At 46.8% G+C, this 19,029-nt stretch overlaps 1 protein-coding gene across 1 annotated transcript in view; it reads left to right on the top strand.

Annotated features, from left to right (window-relative positions):
* Positions 1-19,029, top strand: part of MDGA1 (MAM domain containing glycosylphosphatidylinositol anchor 1) — a 386,593-nt gene that overhangs the window by 151,490 nt on the left and 216,074 nt on the right. Inside the window, exons 5-7 of the mRNA XM_084832471.1 lie at positions 5,213-5,345; positions 15,257-15,526; positions 17,733-18,062. Coding sequence (XP_084688597.1) covers positions 5,213-5,345; positions 15,257-15,526; positions 17,733-18,062 — 733 coding nt within the window. The remainder of the gene's footprint in view (positions 1-5,212; positions 5,346-15,256; positions 15,527-17,732; positions 18,063-19,029) is intronic.

The raw sequence follows: 19,029 nt of genomic DNA, 5'->3' as shown, positions 1-19,029 counted from the left end.
TTTGTAGACAGAGTTCAGTTCATATGATATAGTTGGACCTTATCAATATAGTTTGACCTAACTTCAGGGTTACCAAATAATGGGGAGGGGGGAAATCTGGCCTGTTCAGCTGGGTTTTTTGTTGCCAGAAGTGCCAGAACAGCAAAAGGCAAAGCTGGTTGCCCCCAGACCCTCCCCCCTCACACACATACACACTCATCACCAGCAAAAGTCCTATTCAAAGCTATGTGCTTTAGCAGAATAAGACCCACCTCAGACTGAATAGCCTTATCCATTAAGGTAGGGTAAGGCTGTCAATGGCTACTAGTTCTGATGGCTGCTTGCTACCTCCAGTATCAGCATGTACACCAGTTGCTGGGGAACATGGGCAGGGGGTGCTGTTGCAGTCATATCCTGCTTGTAGGTTTCTCTTGGGCAGCTGGTTGGCCACTGTGTGAACAGAACGCTGGACTAGATGGACCCTTGGTCTGATTCCGCATGGATCTTCTAATGTCCTTATGCTGGGCTCTACCCCACCAGCCTGGCCCTAAAACAGTTGTGCCTCCAGACCTGACAAAAAGTGCTTCCAGGTGGAGGGGCACCTGCACTAACAGTCAGAAGGCATTGTGTAGCTATTTTGTCTTTTCTTCCTTAACAGATTTTCTGGGGTAAGGAAAAATTGAGAGAGGCAGTGGGAAAACATGGGAGGGTGAGAAATGATGTCAACTAGACACCTCTCCCCACAATAAAATTCTGTGAATGTGGCAGGATGATGGCACTATAAAAGCCTCATCTGGAAGAACCCCATAACTGCTGGGCTCTCATCCAACATCTAGATCAGTCCTTCTCCAGGCCGCTTCCAAAAATTCCTTTGTTTCAAGAATTAACCTGACCTAGTCCCATTTGAGATCCTTAAAAGAAATCCTGAGAATTATGGGCGAGAAAAATCTGCCACAGAATGATCAAGACATCTCAGAGTAATAACAGATGGATCAACCTCAGCATAGGAAGACATATTGTGCTGTGTACAGGGATCCATTCAAGATTCAAGATCCAGTGGTATTTATGTATTCATGATCTTTATGAGGTCATGGATGGCATACTCATGAAATATGTGGATAATACAAAACATTTTGGCAACATTTTAGAAGGCAAGTTCAAAGGATACAATATGTCAACAGCTTTTGAATATTCAAAAGCATTCTAGAAAGAAGAGGGGTGTGTGGTTCCAGGACATGGTCTGAAGGTATATGAGGCAGCCACCTTGCTGTAGCTAAGCAGGTCTGGATCTGGTCAGTGTTTGGAAGGGAGGCCACTTGGGAATCCCATGCAGCCACCTTGAATTCCACAGTGGAAGAAAGGTAAATGTAATTAAATACATCAATAAAATAAAAACTGTTTATGAGGAAAGGACAAGAAGTAATGGTATAAAATGTGGAGTTATATAACATTTATTCATAATATTTTTATCCCATCTTCCTTTTGTGGAACTCAAGGTGGTGAACATAGGGTTTCCAGCCTGTCTGCCATCTAGGCACTGACCAGATCCAGACTTCCTTAGCCTCAGCAAGGTTACTGCATCGTGCATCTTTAAACCATGGCCCTATGCCCTGTGGGCAGCCCTGGTCCAAGACATATTGCTGCCTCAAGCGAGGCGGCCATGCTGCCCCTGGCACTGCCGCCTCCCTCCCTGCTTAGCCAGCCAATCACCGAGCCAGCTGGCTAACAGCTTCCATGTTGGTGGCGGCGGCAGTGGCTCCCCTCCCTGTCTGCCTGCTCGCTGGCTCCCACCTTCTTCCCAAGCTGCAGGGCTCCTTGGAGGCTTGTCTGAAATATTGCGAGAGGTCCCGGCTGCTCCCTGAGAGTTTGGGACCTGTTGCGACATTTTGGACAAGTCTCGCGGGAGCCTTGTGGCTAGGGGAGAAGGTGGGGGTGGCTGGCCAACCAGCAAGCAGGGAGGGAGGAGCTGCCACCATCACCCAAGCACCAGTTGTTGGCCGGCTGGTTGGCCGGCCAGGGAGGGAGGGAGGAGGTGGCGACGGTGGTGGTGCTGCTGGGAGTGGCTGGCTGCCTACCTGCCCAGCTGGCTAAGCAGGTGGCATGCCCTTTGGGTGCAGAGAGTGGCACAATTCACCACTCTTACCATTTTGTGCCACCTGATGCACCCCCATCATGCTGCATCATTGTAGGGCTGGGCCTGCCTGTGGGGGCATGTGTTTGATTGCAACTCTCATCAGCCCCGACTTGGGTAGCCAAAGGTGAAGGAGGATGGGAGTTGCAGCGTGACAATATCTGGAGGGCCACACTTTCCCCACTCCTGCTGTAGATGATCTGTTGATTCTTTCACAGTTCTATGTTAGGAACTGAAGAATCAAAATATGCGTAGGTCCATGAAAAGTAGGGATGTTCGAATCAGCAAAACTCAAGCTTGTCTAAGTTCTCTGAATTCCATCTCGAAGTTCATTCTGACTTGACTCTGTATCAGATCACGAACTTTGGGGGGTTTTTTGTTTTCACATGAAAATCTGTGCATATTTTCATGGATATTTTCCCAAAGGTACACATCAGTTGTGTGCATTTTTGAAATGTACAGATTCTTCTCCCATAAATAAACACAGTTTTGAAATGTACTCATTTTGAAGTGAATCCATTTTTGAAATGTATGCATTCTTCTCCCATGATTAAAGCATATTTGTGCACATTTTTGAAATATACGCATTTCTGAAATTTATGCATTTTTGAAATGTAGGGATGTACGAATCCCCTTACCTGCCGTCCGTGGGGGGGTCTGCCGGGGGGGAGGCAATCTGTTCTTCCCCCCGGAATCCTTGACCGGAGGGGAGGTGATCTGTTCCTCCCCCCCCCCGGAATCCATCCAGGCTGGCTCCACGTCGAACCTGCGGAGCCGGCCGCCAGCTCTGCAGGGCTGGAGAAAGTCGATACGGTCAGCAGCCATTTTGTCAGTCCCCCGGACGCAAATGACGTAGTGGGCGCCATTTGCGGCCGTAAAGCTGGTCGATTAGCCTATATGCAGCCATAAATGGGGAGGCGGGGGTGAGTGGTCCGTTCCACCACGGACTCCGGGGGGCCGGATTCTTTAGAATCCAGCCTCATTGGAGTCCGTGGCAGAATTCCCCGCCATCACTATTGAAATGTATGCATGCTGTTGAATGCATTTTGGGGGGTCTGTGAATCCCATTGCAAGCTCGGATATGTATGGCCTTCGACCACAAATTGCGTCCGAGTCTGTATTCGGACCAGAAGGTACAAACTGGGTAAAATCCTGATCAGAAATGAACTGTAATGTATTTCTCATACATCTCTAATGAAAAATAGGTTTTACACTGGTCTAAATCAGAGTAAACTGAGGCAAAGGGATCTGAAGATTTGATAAACCATTTTTTCCCTTCTCCCATACTGTGTTCAAGGTTATTTCTATTTGTATTTTCAGTCTAACTCCTTATTCTGGCAGTTCTTACTTCATGGGCACAGTCTTAAACTTCCAAGGAGGGTAGCTGAAGGGCCATCAGATGGTATGCAGGAAGGTGTGCAGGTGGAGAGGGGGGTTTGCCACCAGATATCTCCTGGTGGTGGAAGCAGGAAGCTCCACCACCATTCTGCCTGTAGTGCTCCAGTAATGGTCCCCAAAATGGGGCATGTTTAGTGTATTAGAGGAGGCCATGGATCTGTAGGATCTGAAGCCCTCTTATTCCCTGGACATGCCCCACCCCTCCACCAGACACCCCAAATTAGGGATGTATGAACCCGCCACTGTCCAGTCCCGGGGGGGTTTGTTGCGGGGCAATTCAGGCCGCTTCTGGCCCTGCGGAGTACTCTGGAGCCCTGCTGTGTCCACCAGAGTTGGCAGAGCATCCCTTCAGCTCCCTATAAAACATGATATGCTAATTGCGGCTACCATTAGTCCATTGCAGGAAAATTACAGCCGTAAATGACATATTTTATGCCATTTGCAGCTCTAAAGCACTTACTTTTACCTAAGTTGCAGCTTTTTATGGCTGTATTTAGGTAAAAGTAAGTGCTTTATGGCCGCAAATGGCATACAATACGCCATTTATGGCTGTAACTTTCCTGTGATAAGCTAATGGCAGCCACCATTAGCATATCGTGTTTTATAGGAAGCCAGAGAGCCACCTTGCAGGAACTCCTCCAGATCCGGAGGTAAGTGCGGCTGGTCCGCCGTAGACTCCGGAGGTCGGATTCTTTGAGAGAATCTGACCTCCGGAGACTGCGGCGGATTTCTCCAGCATCCCTACACCAAACTTCACCAGTCCTAGAGCTGGCCACAATGGGAAGGAAAGAAGAGGGCAATTTTAAAAAGTAAGAAAAAAGCTACCCATCTCACCTTCCGTAGTGAGCTGGCAGAAGCTCTGATTTGGCAGTTGATCTGCCACAGACTCCTGCCCCCGTCCACCCCAGGATTGTTCTGAAAGTATTCACCTATCTAATTATGTATACTCAGGACTAGCTTCATTAAGATCCCAATAACTGCATTAAAACTACTTTTGCAGTATGCAAACTTTGTTATGGACAGGTAGGGGCAACTCTAACTGTTGCAAAAAGATCCTGAGAGCAGAACTTACTTGTACATTTTTTTTTGTTAGCTTTTCAAGCCATACAATTTTTTTTTTTACATAAACTCTTAAACTCTAATATCGTTGGAAATATTAGCAAACACAATTTGTTGCTTATTCTGTAAGATCCCTGTCTGATCTGCTTTGCATCCAATATCCATTAATACTCAGCATCTTGGTTAGGCAGTTGGCTAGCTAGAAACATTTAATCTTCCTCAGATAATTTTGTTTGTTTGTTTCGTAGCCATATTTGCCCCATGCTGTTGTTTTGGGTTTATGATCAAATAGAAAAATACCATGGGAACTGGAAGTTACATGCGTACACCAGAACATGAGGTTCCAGTGATTCCCATGATCACAGGTGCTCTTTTTGGGACCCACTATAATGCCAAGAATAACTGTAGTCCTGTGCTGCTGATATATAGTATACTTCAGTCCACACGGTACTTTTCCATCTGATCACAGGGGCAAGTAACCCTGAGGCAAGCAAGCCTGATATGATCACATGGAACAAACATAGCAGCATTGCAGCATTGCCGCATGTGTGAGCCAGTCTTAAAATTCTTTGACAAAAGAGCTTCTGAGTCATTTCAAGCAGTTCATACTACCTCTCTCATGCTGTTTCCTTCCAAATCCTCCAGGGAGAAACCAAAGTCCTGAAGTTGAAAAATCTGCGACCTCAAGACTATGCCAGTTACACCTGTCAGGTGTCTGTCAGAAATGTATGTGGCATTCCTGATAAATCAATCACCTTCAAGCTTACCAACACAACAGGTGAGTCAGAGAACTCCCAGCAGGTAAACGTCATTAGGAAATGCCTCTTAGCATAGGAGTCCCACCCATTAAGATCAGCAGGAGTCACCCTGTTAAGGGTTCCTTCCCTGTGGGAGGTTAAGCTGGCAGGGCAAGGATCTCTGAGCAGGATCTCAGACTCCTTCATGAGCCCAACTTTGGATCTTCCAACTCATAGGACCACTTCAAAAGTGAGTGTTTTGAGTGCAAATTGTTATATCAGAAGAGGCAGCAGGGGTGGGTCGAATGATACCTGTCTCCAGATCCATCCCTTGCATATAATGAGGAGTGAAAGAGTGCCTTCCTTCCCTCCTGGCTCACTCAGTGATCCTGCCCCACTGCTGGCATCCCTGGGCTAGGGATGGGGGAATCATTCTCTTTCCAATCTGTGTCACTTACAGGTGTGTTCACGCGTCAGTCCATTCTATTCTGTTTCTGCATTAACTTGTAATTTATTTAGGGTGCAATCCTATGCATGGATTAGACAGAAAAAACTCCTACACCTCCTGTAGGCTGGGAGTTGGCTGGGCCATGCTGGGAGTTGTAGGGATTTTTTCTTTCTAAACATGAATAGGATTGCACCTTTATTGTTTTATATCCGCACACAAATTTGTATAGAAATAGTATTTTTAAAATGTATTCTTACTCAAATCAAAATACACATTTCTTAACATGTCTTTAAATATACTTTGGTACATTTTTTGAAGAAAAAAAACCCACACTGGAACACTCAGGAAGTGCAAAATCCATTGGATAGCTCAGGTCCCATCTGCACATTTTTCCAGGAGGTGTGCGTCCCAATTCGTATCAGAATTTGCAAAGATCGAATTCTTCAAGCATCTTTACCCTGATCATCCATGTGAGGGCTGAGGGCATTCCAATAAGGCTTACACATATAACATCAAATGCAAGTAGATCTACTTAGTGCAGGTGATATCCCAGATAAGATGATTTCCCAATTCAAGTATATAGCTTTAATTTTTAGTCCTCCCTGTCTACAGAAGCTGCCCTATAAATGAGTTATACACTGGGACACCTCCCCTGGAATTGAGTCCTGCTAGGAGAAAAGTGCTGGGGGTGGGGAAAGCTGCAGGTGCAGGGAGAGAGCCCTCTCCCCACAGTTTAACAGCCCAACTTACCCCTTTTGCTCTTAAAACCCAACCTGCCTTCTGCTGTTCTGTGTTTGGGGCTGAGCCGATTTCATCAAATGGTTTTGCTGTAATCAAATGGTTGTTTGACCCTCAGACAGAGGCCTTTCCCCACTTTGCAACTTGCAAGCCTTTCAGCAGGCCTTTGGATGGTACTGAATCCCAAGAAGCACCTTGGATAGCTCCTTTAGAATTTTGACTGGTTCTGACTGAAACCTGGAGCAGATGCACTGCCCCACTGACATTGGAGCCACCAGCCTCCACTGCTGAATCTTTCCTTCTCCGAAATGTTTCCTTGGATATGTGGGATGGGACTATGGGCCTTATACATGCAAAGCATGTGTTCTACCTGTGAGCTGTGACCCCTGGTGAATACATGGCTGGCGGAAGGCTTCGGGATAGCTGGCAGAAGGCTTTAGGAGCAATGTTATTGTTGCTCAGTTGTTAAGTCGTCTCTGACTCTTCGTGACCCCATGGACCATAGCATGCCAGACCTTTCTGTCCTCCGCTCTCTCCCGGAGTGTGCTCAAGTTCATATTCATTGCATCGGTGATGCTATCTAGCCATCTCATCCTCTGCCATCCCATTCTCCTTTTGCCTTCAATCTTTCCCAGCATCAGGGTCTTTTCCAGTGACTTTTCTCTTTGCATTAGGTGGCCAAAAATATTTGAGCTTCAGCTTCAGGATCTGTCCTTCCAATGAGCACTCAGGGTTGATTTCCTTTAGGATTTGACCTCCTTGCAGTCCAGGGGACTCCTAAGAGTCTTCTCCAGCACCACGGTTTGAAAGCATCAATTCTTCGGCGCTCAGCCTTCCTTATAGTCCAGCTCTCACAGCCATACATTGCTACTGGGAAGACCATAGCTTTGATTATATGGACCTTTGTCAGCAAGGTGATGTCTCAGCTTCTTACTGTGCTGTCTAGGTTTGCCATAGCTTTCCTCCCAAGGAGCAAGCATCTTTTAATTTCATGGCTACAGTCACCGTCTGCAGTGATCTTGGAACCCAAGAAAATAAAATCTGTCACTGCTTCCATTTCTTCCCCTTCTGTATGCCAGGAAGTGATGGGGCCAGATGCCATGATCTTAGTTTTTTTAATGTTGAGCAATACCGGATAATAAATAGAGCATAACAAAGTGGGTGCTGTCATCAGAAAGGTGAAAAGGCCTATGTATGCTTTCCAAGATACAGGCAGTCATGGTGCCACCCTACACAGCAATAGTTAAACCTCCTGCACCACATTCACTTTCGAGCCAAGAAGAACTTTAACAGACTGGAAAAGATTCATAGGAGTGCCATGACGATGCAGGCGGCGGTGGGTGCGCATGTGGCAAAAGAGACTTAAAAAGCAAGCCTTGAGAGCTAGCATAGAGTTATGACTGAGACAGTGAACTGTGAACTAGGCCATCCCTGCATGGCTCTAATAGCTGGGCATTAGAAAGATCTTCCGAACAGGAAGAGCAGTTCCACTGGAGAACAAGCCATCTTGGGAGTTTCTTTCCTTGAGGCTGTCAAACTAAGCCTGGACAAACGTAATGGTAGGACATCTTGCTTTCAAGTATGAGGCTAGATGACAGGCAAGAGTCCCTTCCAGCTCAGAGTGGATGTACTTCTAGGCACCTTTTTATTCCAGTGAGATTTATCTGAAATCACTGCTGCTAACATGTTCTGTACTTACACTCACTAAACCAGGATTGTGGAACCTCTTTCAGCCCAAGGCCCAAATTCCATTCTGGAGAAGCTTTTGGGGGTTGCATTCCAGTGGTGGGAGGAGAAAGGCAAAAGGGGTAGGGCCAAACATACCAGCGTATTTTAGCTTAAAGCCCTTCCTGCCAGGAACTAAGTGTCAGGAGAGGCACTTCGACCTTTTAGAATGGGGGGAAAACGTGCACAAAACCTGGGAAGCCACCAAATGATCTGTGGTTGGGGGAAAGAGACTGAACCCCTGCATTAAACCACTAGAATCACCCCATAACTTTGGATTCAAATGGAAAATCACCCTTTACCACTTCGGGGGGCTTCTTCACATGGACCTTTTATCCTGCTATTGAGATTGCTCACTCATGGAAGTTTGCCGGTCCTTTAGATGACGTCCTCATTCTCCAGGGCATCTCCCACACGAAATGACCTTTATTCCATTTTTAAATAGCTCGGAGATAATGAGCTATCTAGGGATGGGTGGAACGCTTACCTTAAAATACGCAAATATTTGTGTAGCCTATCGCATTAATTAAAAGCACAGACGCAAATGGCATCCAGGACGCCATTTCCAGCTGCAAAGGCCTTAGTTTAAGGTAAATGCAGCCATTTACAGCTGCATTTACCTTAAACTAAGGCCTTTATGGCTGCAAATGGCATCCCGGATGCCATTTGCGGCCGCAGTACATCCCCTTCAGCCAGCAATACGGCATAGCAGTATCGCTGGCAATCCGAGCCGAAGGATCCAGCTGAAGAGGATTCCGCGCAGAGGCGGGGGCAAGTCTTCCGTTCCACCATGGATTCCGGAAGACTCATTGGAGTCTGTGGTGGAATTCGTCGCCATCCCTAGAGCTATCAAATTACCCCACTTGTGTTCTGCTTGAGTTCCCTCTATGAAAAAGGAAAAGGTGCAAGAAGAGATGCTAGACCAATGAAACATATGGAAGGGGGAGAAGGAGGGGGAAAGGGGAGGGGAGGGGGGAAAGGAAGCACATGTAAAGGGAGTCTGTTGTGGTTCTGCATTTAAAACGGAAGCAGAAAGCCCTGTTTTGAATGTGGGATTTTAGGCTGGTGTAGAGATGCTCTAAGTCCCCTGCCTGTGAATACCACAGGGTGTCTATTAAGGGTTGGCAGACCTCTGTGGTTTTGCATATACACCCAGTTTTTCCTCAGTATTCGATTATTAATGGCTGTACAATCACGAGGTGTAAAAGGTCAGCTACAGGACTGTGGCCTACCCAGGGCACTGCACACTGGGAGGATGCACAGCCAAGGCAGTGTAAAGGATGCTTTTTTCTCCCTTGGTTTCAGAAAAGTTAAGCAGCACAGCTGGAGAATTCTCCTGCAGTTGTACTGCAGCAAATTGGACTTCAAAGGGAATTGAAAGCGACTCTTTGTTTTTATTGGTCCCCCCCCCCCCCGCTTCCACAGCAGACTTCGCCAGCAAGTTTTCTGAGCTGAGAACAAAAGGAATCGCCACAGGTTACAAATAAATGAGATTCATCTCCTGCATAACAATGGCTGCATATTGTTAGCCTCCATCCGCTGGCTAGGGGAGGATGTGAATGGAGGTGGGCCCCAAAGCGGAGCTTGGCTTTTGTGCTGTCTAGCCAGAGCTCCATTGCCTGGAGAGATGCTACTGGCGCTTTTACAAGGTGCAGGTGGCAGTTTTACAGGTTCTTTTCCTCCCAGTTATACATATAAACAAGCCACCCCAAGGCAGCACCAGTCCCATCAGGTCACATTTTCTGACATTACCGTGAAAAATAAAATAAAATGTTGTTGCTCAGCAGGATTTTAGCTATTAAGGCCAAGAAGCAGGCATAAAATAAAAAGTATAATTTTGAATTGTTGTCTAAACTGGAGCTTCAGAGACTTTTTTTTCTTTCATAGTGAGGCCCATTATGTCAAGAAAAATACTTTTGAGCCTTGTCAAGGGCAAAAACCTATGGCTTTCACATTGCTGCCATAAACTGTATTCTATTCCATATTGGTCCTTGGAAATGGAGGCTACCTGTAGCCCAAAGATGGGAAAGAATTATTTGATTGAAGGTGGGAAATGATGGAAAGAATCAACAATTCAGTGAAAAGTGGGAGAAATAACACACAAGTGATGATTCAAGAAGGGAGGGACCAATGGGAAGACAAAAAGTCCAGCTTGAGATGCCATTCCTTATCATCAAATCATCATGCATTCTTGACGCACAGAGTGAGCGAGTGTTCTCTGTATACGTTATGAAAGCCTTTAAATCAGGGGTGCAGAACCTCAGGCCTGGGGGCCAAATCCAGCCCTCCTAGGGTCCCATTTCAGGCCTCCGGGTTTCCCCTGATGGCCTTTTCCCCTTCCCCTGGCCCAGTGGAGGTTGGTGGCTCCAATTTCAATGGGGCTATGAGTCTGCTCTGGGTTTCAGTCAGAACCAGTAAGAATACTAAAGGAGCTATCCAAGGTGCTGAACCCAATGGGTTCTGACTGAAACCCAGAGCAGACTCACAGCCCTACAGAAATTGGAGCCACCAGCCTCCACTGCGCACACCCCACCCACCAATCATTGGATGGCTTTCTGGCTTTTGTGCAGTTTTTTTCCCTGTTCTAAAAGGTTGAAATGCCTCTCCTAAGCCCCTTTCCTTTCAGTAAGAGCTTTAAGCTACAATATACTGGCATTTTGGGCTCCAAAATGCTTTTAGTCCCATCCACCACTTTTGCTTTTAGTCCTATCCACCACTGGACTGCAGCCCTCAAAATCTTCTCCAAAATGGAATTTGGCCCTCAGACTTAAAGAGGTTATGCACCAGTGCTTTAATGCTCCATTTGATTTATTTATTTATTTATGGGCTGCATTTGTGTGCATTCATGTCACATGCAAGAACAAAACATTCTCTGCACAGCATCTTCTAAAAAGAAAAACAATTATATACAAAAAATAAATAAAACCAATAATCATAGCATCTAAGAACAGCATAAAACCAGCAGCAGAGGATAAAGCCAATATAACAAAAACTCAGAAAAGTGCCACAGTTTTTACAGATCTTAACACTTCTACAACATCATTGAGTAATCAGAGATGTGAAGATTAAAAAAAATTAAAAGCCTGGAAAGACGATGCATGCATCACTCACTGACCGTGGGTACTCTTTTTGTGGTACATTATCTTCTGGTATGTTGTTGGAAATCACCAGGCAAAGAAGCTTCATACAAACAATATTCTGCACTTCACATACCAAAACCCATCCACAATTTCAGAGGTCATAAAGATGTGTCCAAACCCATCTATAAACATCGTCCTCTCCTCAGGCAAAGCAGATCCAGTTCCTTCAGTTTATTCTCCTAGAATTTGCATTCTGTATCCTTTAGCGTCCTTGAAGTGTTCCTCAGAATCACTCTAGTTCATTAAACATACTTTTTGAACTCTGTGGTGCTGATTTAGGAATCCGTGTATGGACCAACAACATGCGAGTTTGTATCATGTTCCAAAATCTAATAACATTCTTAAATGAAATGGGTTTAAAAAAAAAAAAAACTGAGTGCAATACCTGAAATACTTACCAGAGCTGTGTAGAGTGGCACCATAACTCCTTTGACATAATAGTTGTGTTGATACAATGTCAAATGAGGAGCTCTTTGAGCTGCAGCAGCACTTGGTTGACTTCAGTTTCCCCTGCTTCCAACTTCTCCACATATTTGTGTATACTATACGCACGCGCGCGCACACACACACACACACACACACACTCAAACAAGAGTTTCTTTTGCAAGTGCTCAAGGAAGCCTCTTCCTTCTTTCCGATCTCTGCTGAGAGATCGGAGTAAGGGAAGGGGTTCCCTTGCTAGCATTTAGCAGAGACTGGAGATAACACCCCAGCAGTGCCATCCACAGTTTTTCTGGCAGCAGCAGATGGAGGGGGTCTGGTGGGCCACCAGAAGTAGCTTGGCAAGGATGCATGCAGCCCGTGGGCCATACTTTCTACACCCCTGTTTTATTGCTATTGCCCCCCCCCCCATTTCACCATCCTATGAGCAGTGAAATGTGGAGCTGGGGGGATCTTAGCTAATTTCAGGGGAGACAACAAAATGTGCATTGACTCACTTCTGGTGGCTTCTACCTGGCATAACCCCCCCCACACACACACACACACACACACAACCTGCGAACACCCCCCCCCCAAAAAAAAATATTGGCTGCCAGGAGAGATGCTCCAGTAGCAGTGAGTGCACACATATTTAAACCCTCCCTGCTCTCAAATTTTCCAGGGACTTTCATTGTCCTATCCCCCCACCTACCCCCTGCCCAGTTCAAAATTTGAGCTGAAAGTTCTCAGCTGAAAACATTTGCCTCAGCACTAGGTTACAGCTGCCCATGGCCCCATCCTGTCTTAATATGGTGGCCTGAAGACGACTCCTCAGCTTACCTGGGTACTAAGTGATTGGAAAGACTCTTGTTTGGGCGGGGGGTGGGGGGATGCATCTCTTGTTGTCATAGTTGGCCAGTAAATGGGAGAACTGGTTTCTGAAGCACCCCAGGTAAGGCAATCAGTCTGGACGTGTAGAAACCAGAATGGCTGTGAAATACGTCTGTTGCTGTCCCTTTACGGAGGGAAGAGAACAACCCTCCCACCTTTACTCTGCATGAGCTGTAACTCAGAAATTCAAGGCAAACCCAGGACAGCTCATTAACACAGGGTCCAAGGAGAGGAGATGGCAGAAATAATGATGTCGTTAAATCAAGCTTTATGAATATGTAACGACCCCTTATTTTGCATTATTACGGCTGTTACTTAAAACATGCTCTCTGTCTTTGTGCCACTGACGGTTGCTTTCTGAGCCCTACTTGGAGTCTCTGATGGCCCCGACAAGGGGCTTTAAAGGGCCTTTGAGAGATTAGACAAAAAACACAGAGAAAAGCCTTTTGGATCTGTGTCTGGGGATGTGGGAGAGACAAGGAATTAATCAGGAGGGTCGAGGTTAAGCATTCTAAAGCAGAGGAGCTGCCCATTCGTAATGTGACTCCTTGCATCAGAGGGGAGGCTCAAGGATTTGTGAATGAGGTTGGAGCTGGGTATTTGGAATGTGCACAGGACAAGGGAATGGCCAGAGAGGTTAGCACCAATTGCTACAAGTGGCGGGGGGGGGGGATGTTAACAACCTAAAAGAGTTCTGCTCTTTCATTGCCAGGATCTCAACTAGTGAGAATTAAATCCGCAAGGCAAAAGCTTTTGCTATTGTGAGTTTGCTTTGAGGAATAAAATGAGATGGGGAGGGTGCAGTTGGAAAGGGCCATTTCTCCACAAACTGTGATTGAAGGTCACATCTCATCCCCTCGTGCACGGAAGAAGGATGAAGGGGTGGCAGGAGTGTGTGGCCCAAGGTCTGAGGCCGCTCCATGGTTTATCATGCCCAACCATGGGTTGGCACTATGTCTGAATGCAAGTTGTCTGTCCAGGAAAATAAAGCTAGTTATACAAGCCTTCCAGCTGGCACCTTCCAGTAGTTGGACTACAACTCCATTATCCCCAGCCAGTGTGGCCAATGGCCATGCTGGTTAGGGAAGATGGGACTTGCTGTGGAAAGCACCAGGTTCAGGTAGATTGAGGGCATTCTGAGCGTTCCAGGTTCAGGTAGATTGAGTTCTACTGACACAGCATTGGTGTGGTCCCTGTGAAACATCGCAAGGAAAAGGCAGTGAACTACTCAATTTTCCAGCTGTAACTTAACAGTGATGTACTGCTGGATAGGGGTGAACCCTCCAATGGAATTCTATGAGAGGGGAGAGCTCTTTGAGGTCCCCATGGGAAAAATCTAGTCATTCTGCCAAGCCAAGCCAAGGGGGTTGGAAAAATTATCTCTCCTCATCCACAGAAATACCCTGTCAGCCCCAGCTCCTCAAAACACGCTGCCTCTTGCCTTCCCTTTTCATAGGCATGAGCAGCAGCAGAGGGCCATGATGCAAGGAGAGAAAGGGTTGGGTGGGGGTTTTTTCCTGCTCCCTTCTTCTCCAACGCTCTGGTATCCTGATTAGTGACATGGGAGCTCTCCCAAGGGCTGCTGTAATTGCAGCAACCCTGGGGAGAACTACATCTCCCATGGTCCACCAGTGCTCCATCATTCTAGCACTCTGCTAATCAGTGTACTGTACTGTTGGAGAAGGGGGGGCTCCTCTCTTCTCACTGTGCGCCTCTGCCGCTGCTCACGTTGCTGTGCTTAAAGGGAAGGGGAAAAGGTGTTTCAGGTGCTTTTGAGGACTGCAACAGGGATGGGAAGGGGGAATCCTTCTCCAGCTCAGATTCCGATTTGGAGTGGGCAAGTGCTCAGGAGTTCTAAAAACTTGCCTCTCCTCCTCAGACTTTTTCAGCTCTTGAACTTCATTTCCCTGCCTGGCTTGGGTGCACTTGGCCAGCCAGCATCCCTACTACTAAAGAATCCACCCAGTGCTAAAAGAGGGAGTAAATTACCAGTGCTAGTGTACACTTACTGGGGTAAATCCTAGAAGCACTACCACCTGGGCCCAGAAAACATGGTCCCATCTTTGAGCTGTAACCACCTGGGAAGCAATATTAACCTGGCTATCCTGGAGTTGCAAGGCCGATGCCTGCCTCTTGTTCCACAGACTGATGGAGAAAACGTAAACAAATCTGATGGGGGCTGGTGGCTCTGATGTCAATGAGGCGGTGAATCTGCTCCAGGTTTCATTCGGAACCACTCAGAACTCTATAGGAGTTATCCTAGGTGCGAAGCTCCCTTTGAGTTCTGACTCGTTCTGACTGAAACCCAGAGCAGATGCACTGCCCCACTGACATCGGAGCCATCAGGCTCCACTGAGCAAATCTTTTGGAGTGTAACCATGAAGCACTCCCCCAATTTTAATCCAGAAATGATGAAATGGTCCATGCTCCTGGTATCAAACGTTTGAGAAATACAGCCTCAGATTCACAATTCTAACTTGTTCCATCCATAGCCTAGCTTCTTTCCTGCGAGTTCAAGAACAAAGTGAAGAGCCTCTTGGAAATTTACCTTCATCACTCTCTTCTCCCCACACCTCTCTCTCTCTTCCAGCTCCACCAGCTCTAAAGTTGTCTGCAAACGAGACCTTGGTGGTGAATCCCGGAGATAATGTCACCATACAGTGTTCATTAACTGGTGGGGACCCTTTGCCCCAGGTGGTCTGGTCCCACTCACCCAGCCCGATGCCCCACAACAGCCTTGTTAAAGGGGGCAATCTCACCATCTGGGGCATCCACGTGGAAGATTCAGGGTACTACAACTGCACGGCCATCAACAACGTGGGGAATCCAGCCAAGAAGACAGTGAATCTGTTGGTGCGATGTACGTCTTTCTGTGGACCTATTTGGGGATCGAGCCTGGATCCCCAGTGCACTTTGTTGTTCTGGTTTTAATTTTGGAATACAATGTAAAGCTGGTACTGTGGGACAGGGAAGGCATTTCCTAAGCTTGTCTTTTGTATAGCTTACCCCAAAACTAATGAATAGTCCTCATAGTATTCCTGTTCTGTTTCCAACACACACACACACACACACACACACAGTTCCAGGCTGAGTACCTGACATGTAACTTTACCCATACTCCTTAAGCCATTGCTGCAACTCTTCTGTCCCTCTTGTTCTTCTCCTGATCTCCCCACAGTCATCTCTGTAGAGTTTTTTGTCACTGTTGTTTTTACTAGGGATGAGCAAACAAGCAATGTTAGGGAACACCAGGATTCTCCAAACATCGTCTCACTCCCCATCTCTTGCCCAATTCGCATTTGCACTTGCTGCTCAATCTGGACAAACGAGAAGCTAGTGCAAACTGAGCAGCGATTGAATGGGAGATTTGGGCAGATTTCCCAAAATTTGCACGACTTTCCTCCATAGACTAAAGTGGGGCTGATTCAATCTATGGAGGAAATTTGCGCAAATCAAACTGGGAATCAGGAATGAGGCAAACGCAGGCACATGTTTGACAATTTACAAATAATTTTGGCAGACATTTCCTCTCCAGGGCCATCCCTACCATTAGGCAGAGTGAGCCAATAGCCTTAGGCAGCAGATATTGGGAGGCCATAGGGATGCACGAAATACTTACTTCCAGATTCCGGGGGGGGTGTCCGTGGGGGGTGAGGGGAGGCGATCCGTCCCTCCCCCCGGAATCCTCCCTGGCCGGCTCCGCTCCATGGCAAGTCCGTGGAGGCGCCGGCCGGGCCCATCCGCAGCCGGACTTCTGTCCGCTGGCGGGCTGCGGCCACAAATGGCGTCCAGCGTAGGGGACGCCATTTGCATCCCTGCTTTAGCCATAATAGGCTATGTAAATATTTACATAGCCTATCATGGCTAAAGCAGGGATGCAAATGGCTTCCGCTACGCTGGATGCCATTTGCAGCCGCAGACTAGAGCAGCAGATGGCAGCGGATGGACTGGACCAGCCAGCGGCAGGTAGGGTCCATCCAGGGGGGATTTGGGGTGGTGGCGGGGAGTAGTCCGTTCCGCCATGGACTCTGGGGGAGTCCGTGGCGGATTTCTCCACCATCCCTAGGAGGCCACAGCAAGATGTTGTGTGCCACATGGCTTGCCCTACACCCCCTAAACTAGGCTATTGCATTCAGGTGCCATGGAGGATACTGGCCTCCATGAGAGATTCAACTTACAATTCAGTTGGCTTTTGTATGTGGAATGGGAGGGGGCACCATTTTGTTCCTTGCCTCAGGCAACAAAATGTCTTTGGCCAGCCCTTGTGCTTGCACTCACATTCTGGGCTTGAAATGGGGCATCCTCACATGTTTTGTGAGCAAAAGCAAAATTCTCATACATCCTTAGTTTTTACTTTAAAAATAACAGCTGCAGGTGCCCTGATCAGAACTGGGACCATAAGGTGCAGGAGAAAGATTGGCCTATTCCCCCAGCACCATAGTGACAGTGAAAACACACCCATCCCTGACCACCAGCAAAGCCACTGTTTTCCCCAGAAGGGAAGCTGCCATTAAACAAGACATGTTAAATGTATATACTAGGGGTCCCCAGCCTTTTGGGACTGGTGGCCACATTCGGAATTTTGAGAGAGTGTTGTGGGTGCTCTCACAAAATGGCTGCCATTGGGCGGCATGACTAGTCACAAAACACTCATTTCCCAGAAAACAAACCTGCCCAAGAAACTAAGTACAAGAAAGAGATGGAGTCTAAGCTCTAAAAACCACAGTTTTCAACCCAAATAATGGTGCTGCAGGACAACCCTTCACTTTGTAGCATGGCAGCCTCCAGGTTTTAAAAAAAAAGTAATTACAAAGTCTTAGGAAACAAAATTAAAATCAGAAGGGGCAGGGAGCCTGGTAGATGCCTAGAGAGGTGTCTGTGGGCACATTAACGCCCACGGCCACCACATTGGAGACCCCAGGCATATACACATTTAACATATTGTTTGGCCCTTAAGAGTCTACAAGGTGCTGTTGCCTTTTCTTTGACTCTTAGAGGAATCGGATACAGGGCATTGCTGCATTTGGTGCTTTTATTCATGGACTGGGCATTTGTGTCTCTTCCAGCCATGAGAAACGCTACATTCCAGATTACTCCTGATGTGATCAAAGAGAGTGAGACCATCCAGCTGGGGCAGGACCTGAAGCTCTCCTGCCACGTAGATGCCGTCCCACAAGAGAAGGTTTCCTACTCCTGGTTCAAGAATGGGAAGTTGGCCAAGCTGTCTGATCGGCTAGTTGTCATTAGGAATGATCCAGAACTTCCACCGGTGACAAGCAGCCTGGAAATAATTGACCTCCGGTTCACTGACTATGGCACATACCTGTGTGTGGCTTCCTTCCAAGGGGCGCCCATTCCTGACCTCAGTGTTGAGGTGAACATTTCTTCAGAGACAGGTAAGCTTCTTCTGTACACTTCCTCCTTGAACTGTTGAGAAGCCTGACAGGCAGAGTGCACATTTGAATGAAGTGAAAGGAATTCATGCCCTCATCAAAAATCTTTGGAAGGAATTTTGGAAACATGATCAAGGCAACAAAGCTGCAAGCTTTAATCAATTCGGTTGGTAGACTAGCTTTAATCACAGGGTGAAATCCTCCTCACCCCCCGCCCCACTCAGTTAATTGGAGAGGCTAGGATTGAATGGCACACTCCTGTGCAGTTTCTTCCTGTCTGTTCCAAATGTATGAAAATGAACCTTTAAGAAGGGGTTGCTGTCTAGTCCAGCTTCCCCAACCTGGTGCCCTCGAGATGCGTTGGACTACAACACCCATCATTTCCAGTTATTGGGAATGCTGAGAGTTGCAGTCCAACAGAAAGCAGATCTAGTCTAAATCTAAAGTTAGCAGATAGTTCCAGTATTTCATATTTCTGGGTGAATCCACCATGGAAAAATATGTAGTACAGTATATGCACCTTGGAGTGTATCACTTCATGTTAAAGGTGAGGGACCATAGGTTTGAATGCTTCCCCACATAAAAAGAAATGTCTCCATATGGAACATGTCAGGGAGTTCTATCCTAGTCCATTTATTCATGCATATTGGTTCAGAGACAGAGAGAGAAGAAGAAGATGGTTAAAACTGGTTTAGCCCTGAGGATAAAATAGTTAATACTCTCAGAAGTACTGGTTAATGGCCAAACTAGTACTACACATGATGCTAAGTGAGTCATTAGAAACTGTCATTTTTGAAAAAATGAAGTGTAATAATACGTGCAGGGGTGATTTTGATCAGGGCCACAGTGCATGGAGAGTGGAAGTTTAACCCTTCCATAACCAGTCACAATCACAATAAAAAAACCCTCCCAGCTCCTGTTAGCCTTAGAAAAAAGCTCCCATTTGCACCAATTGGAGCTTTTTTCCCCC

The sequence above is a fragment of the Heloderma suspectum genome, chromosome 1 (assembly GCF_057233095.1).
Source record: "Heloderma suspectum isolate Gila_16-S chromosome 1, 16-S_ref, whole genome shotgun sequence".
Taxonomy (NCBI): domain Eukaryota; kingdom Metazoa; phylum Chordata; class Lepidosauria; order Squamata; family Helodermatidae; genus Heloderma; species Heloderma suspectum.
Note: the sequence above shows the minus strand (reverse complement) of the source record. Positions and strands in the feature narration are given on the sequence as shown.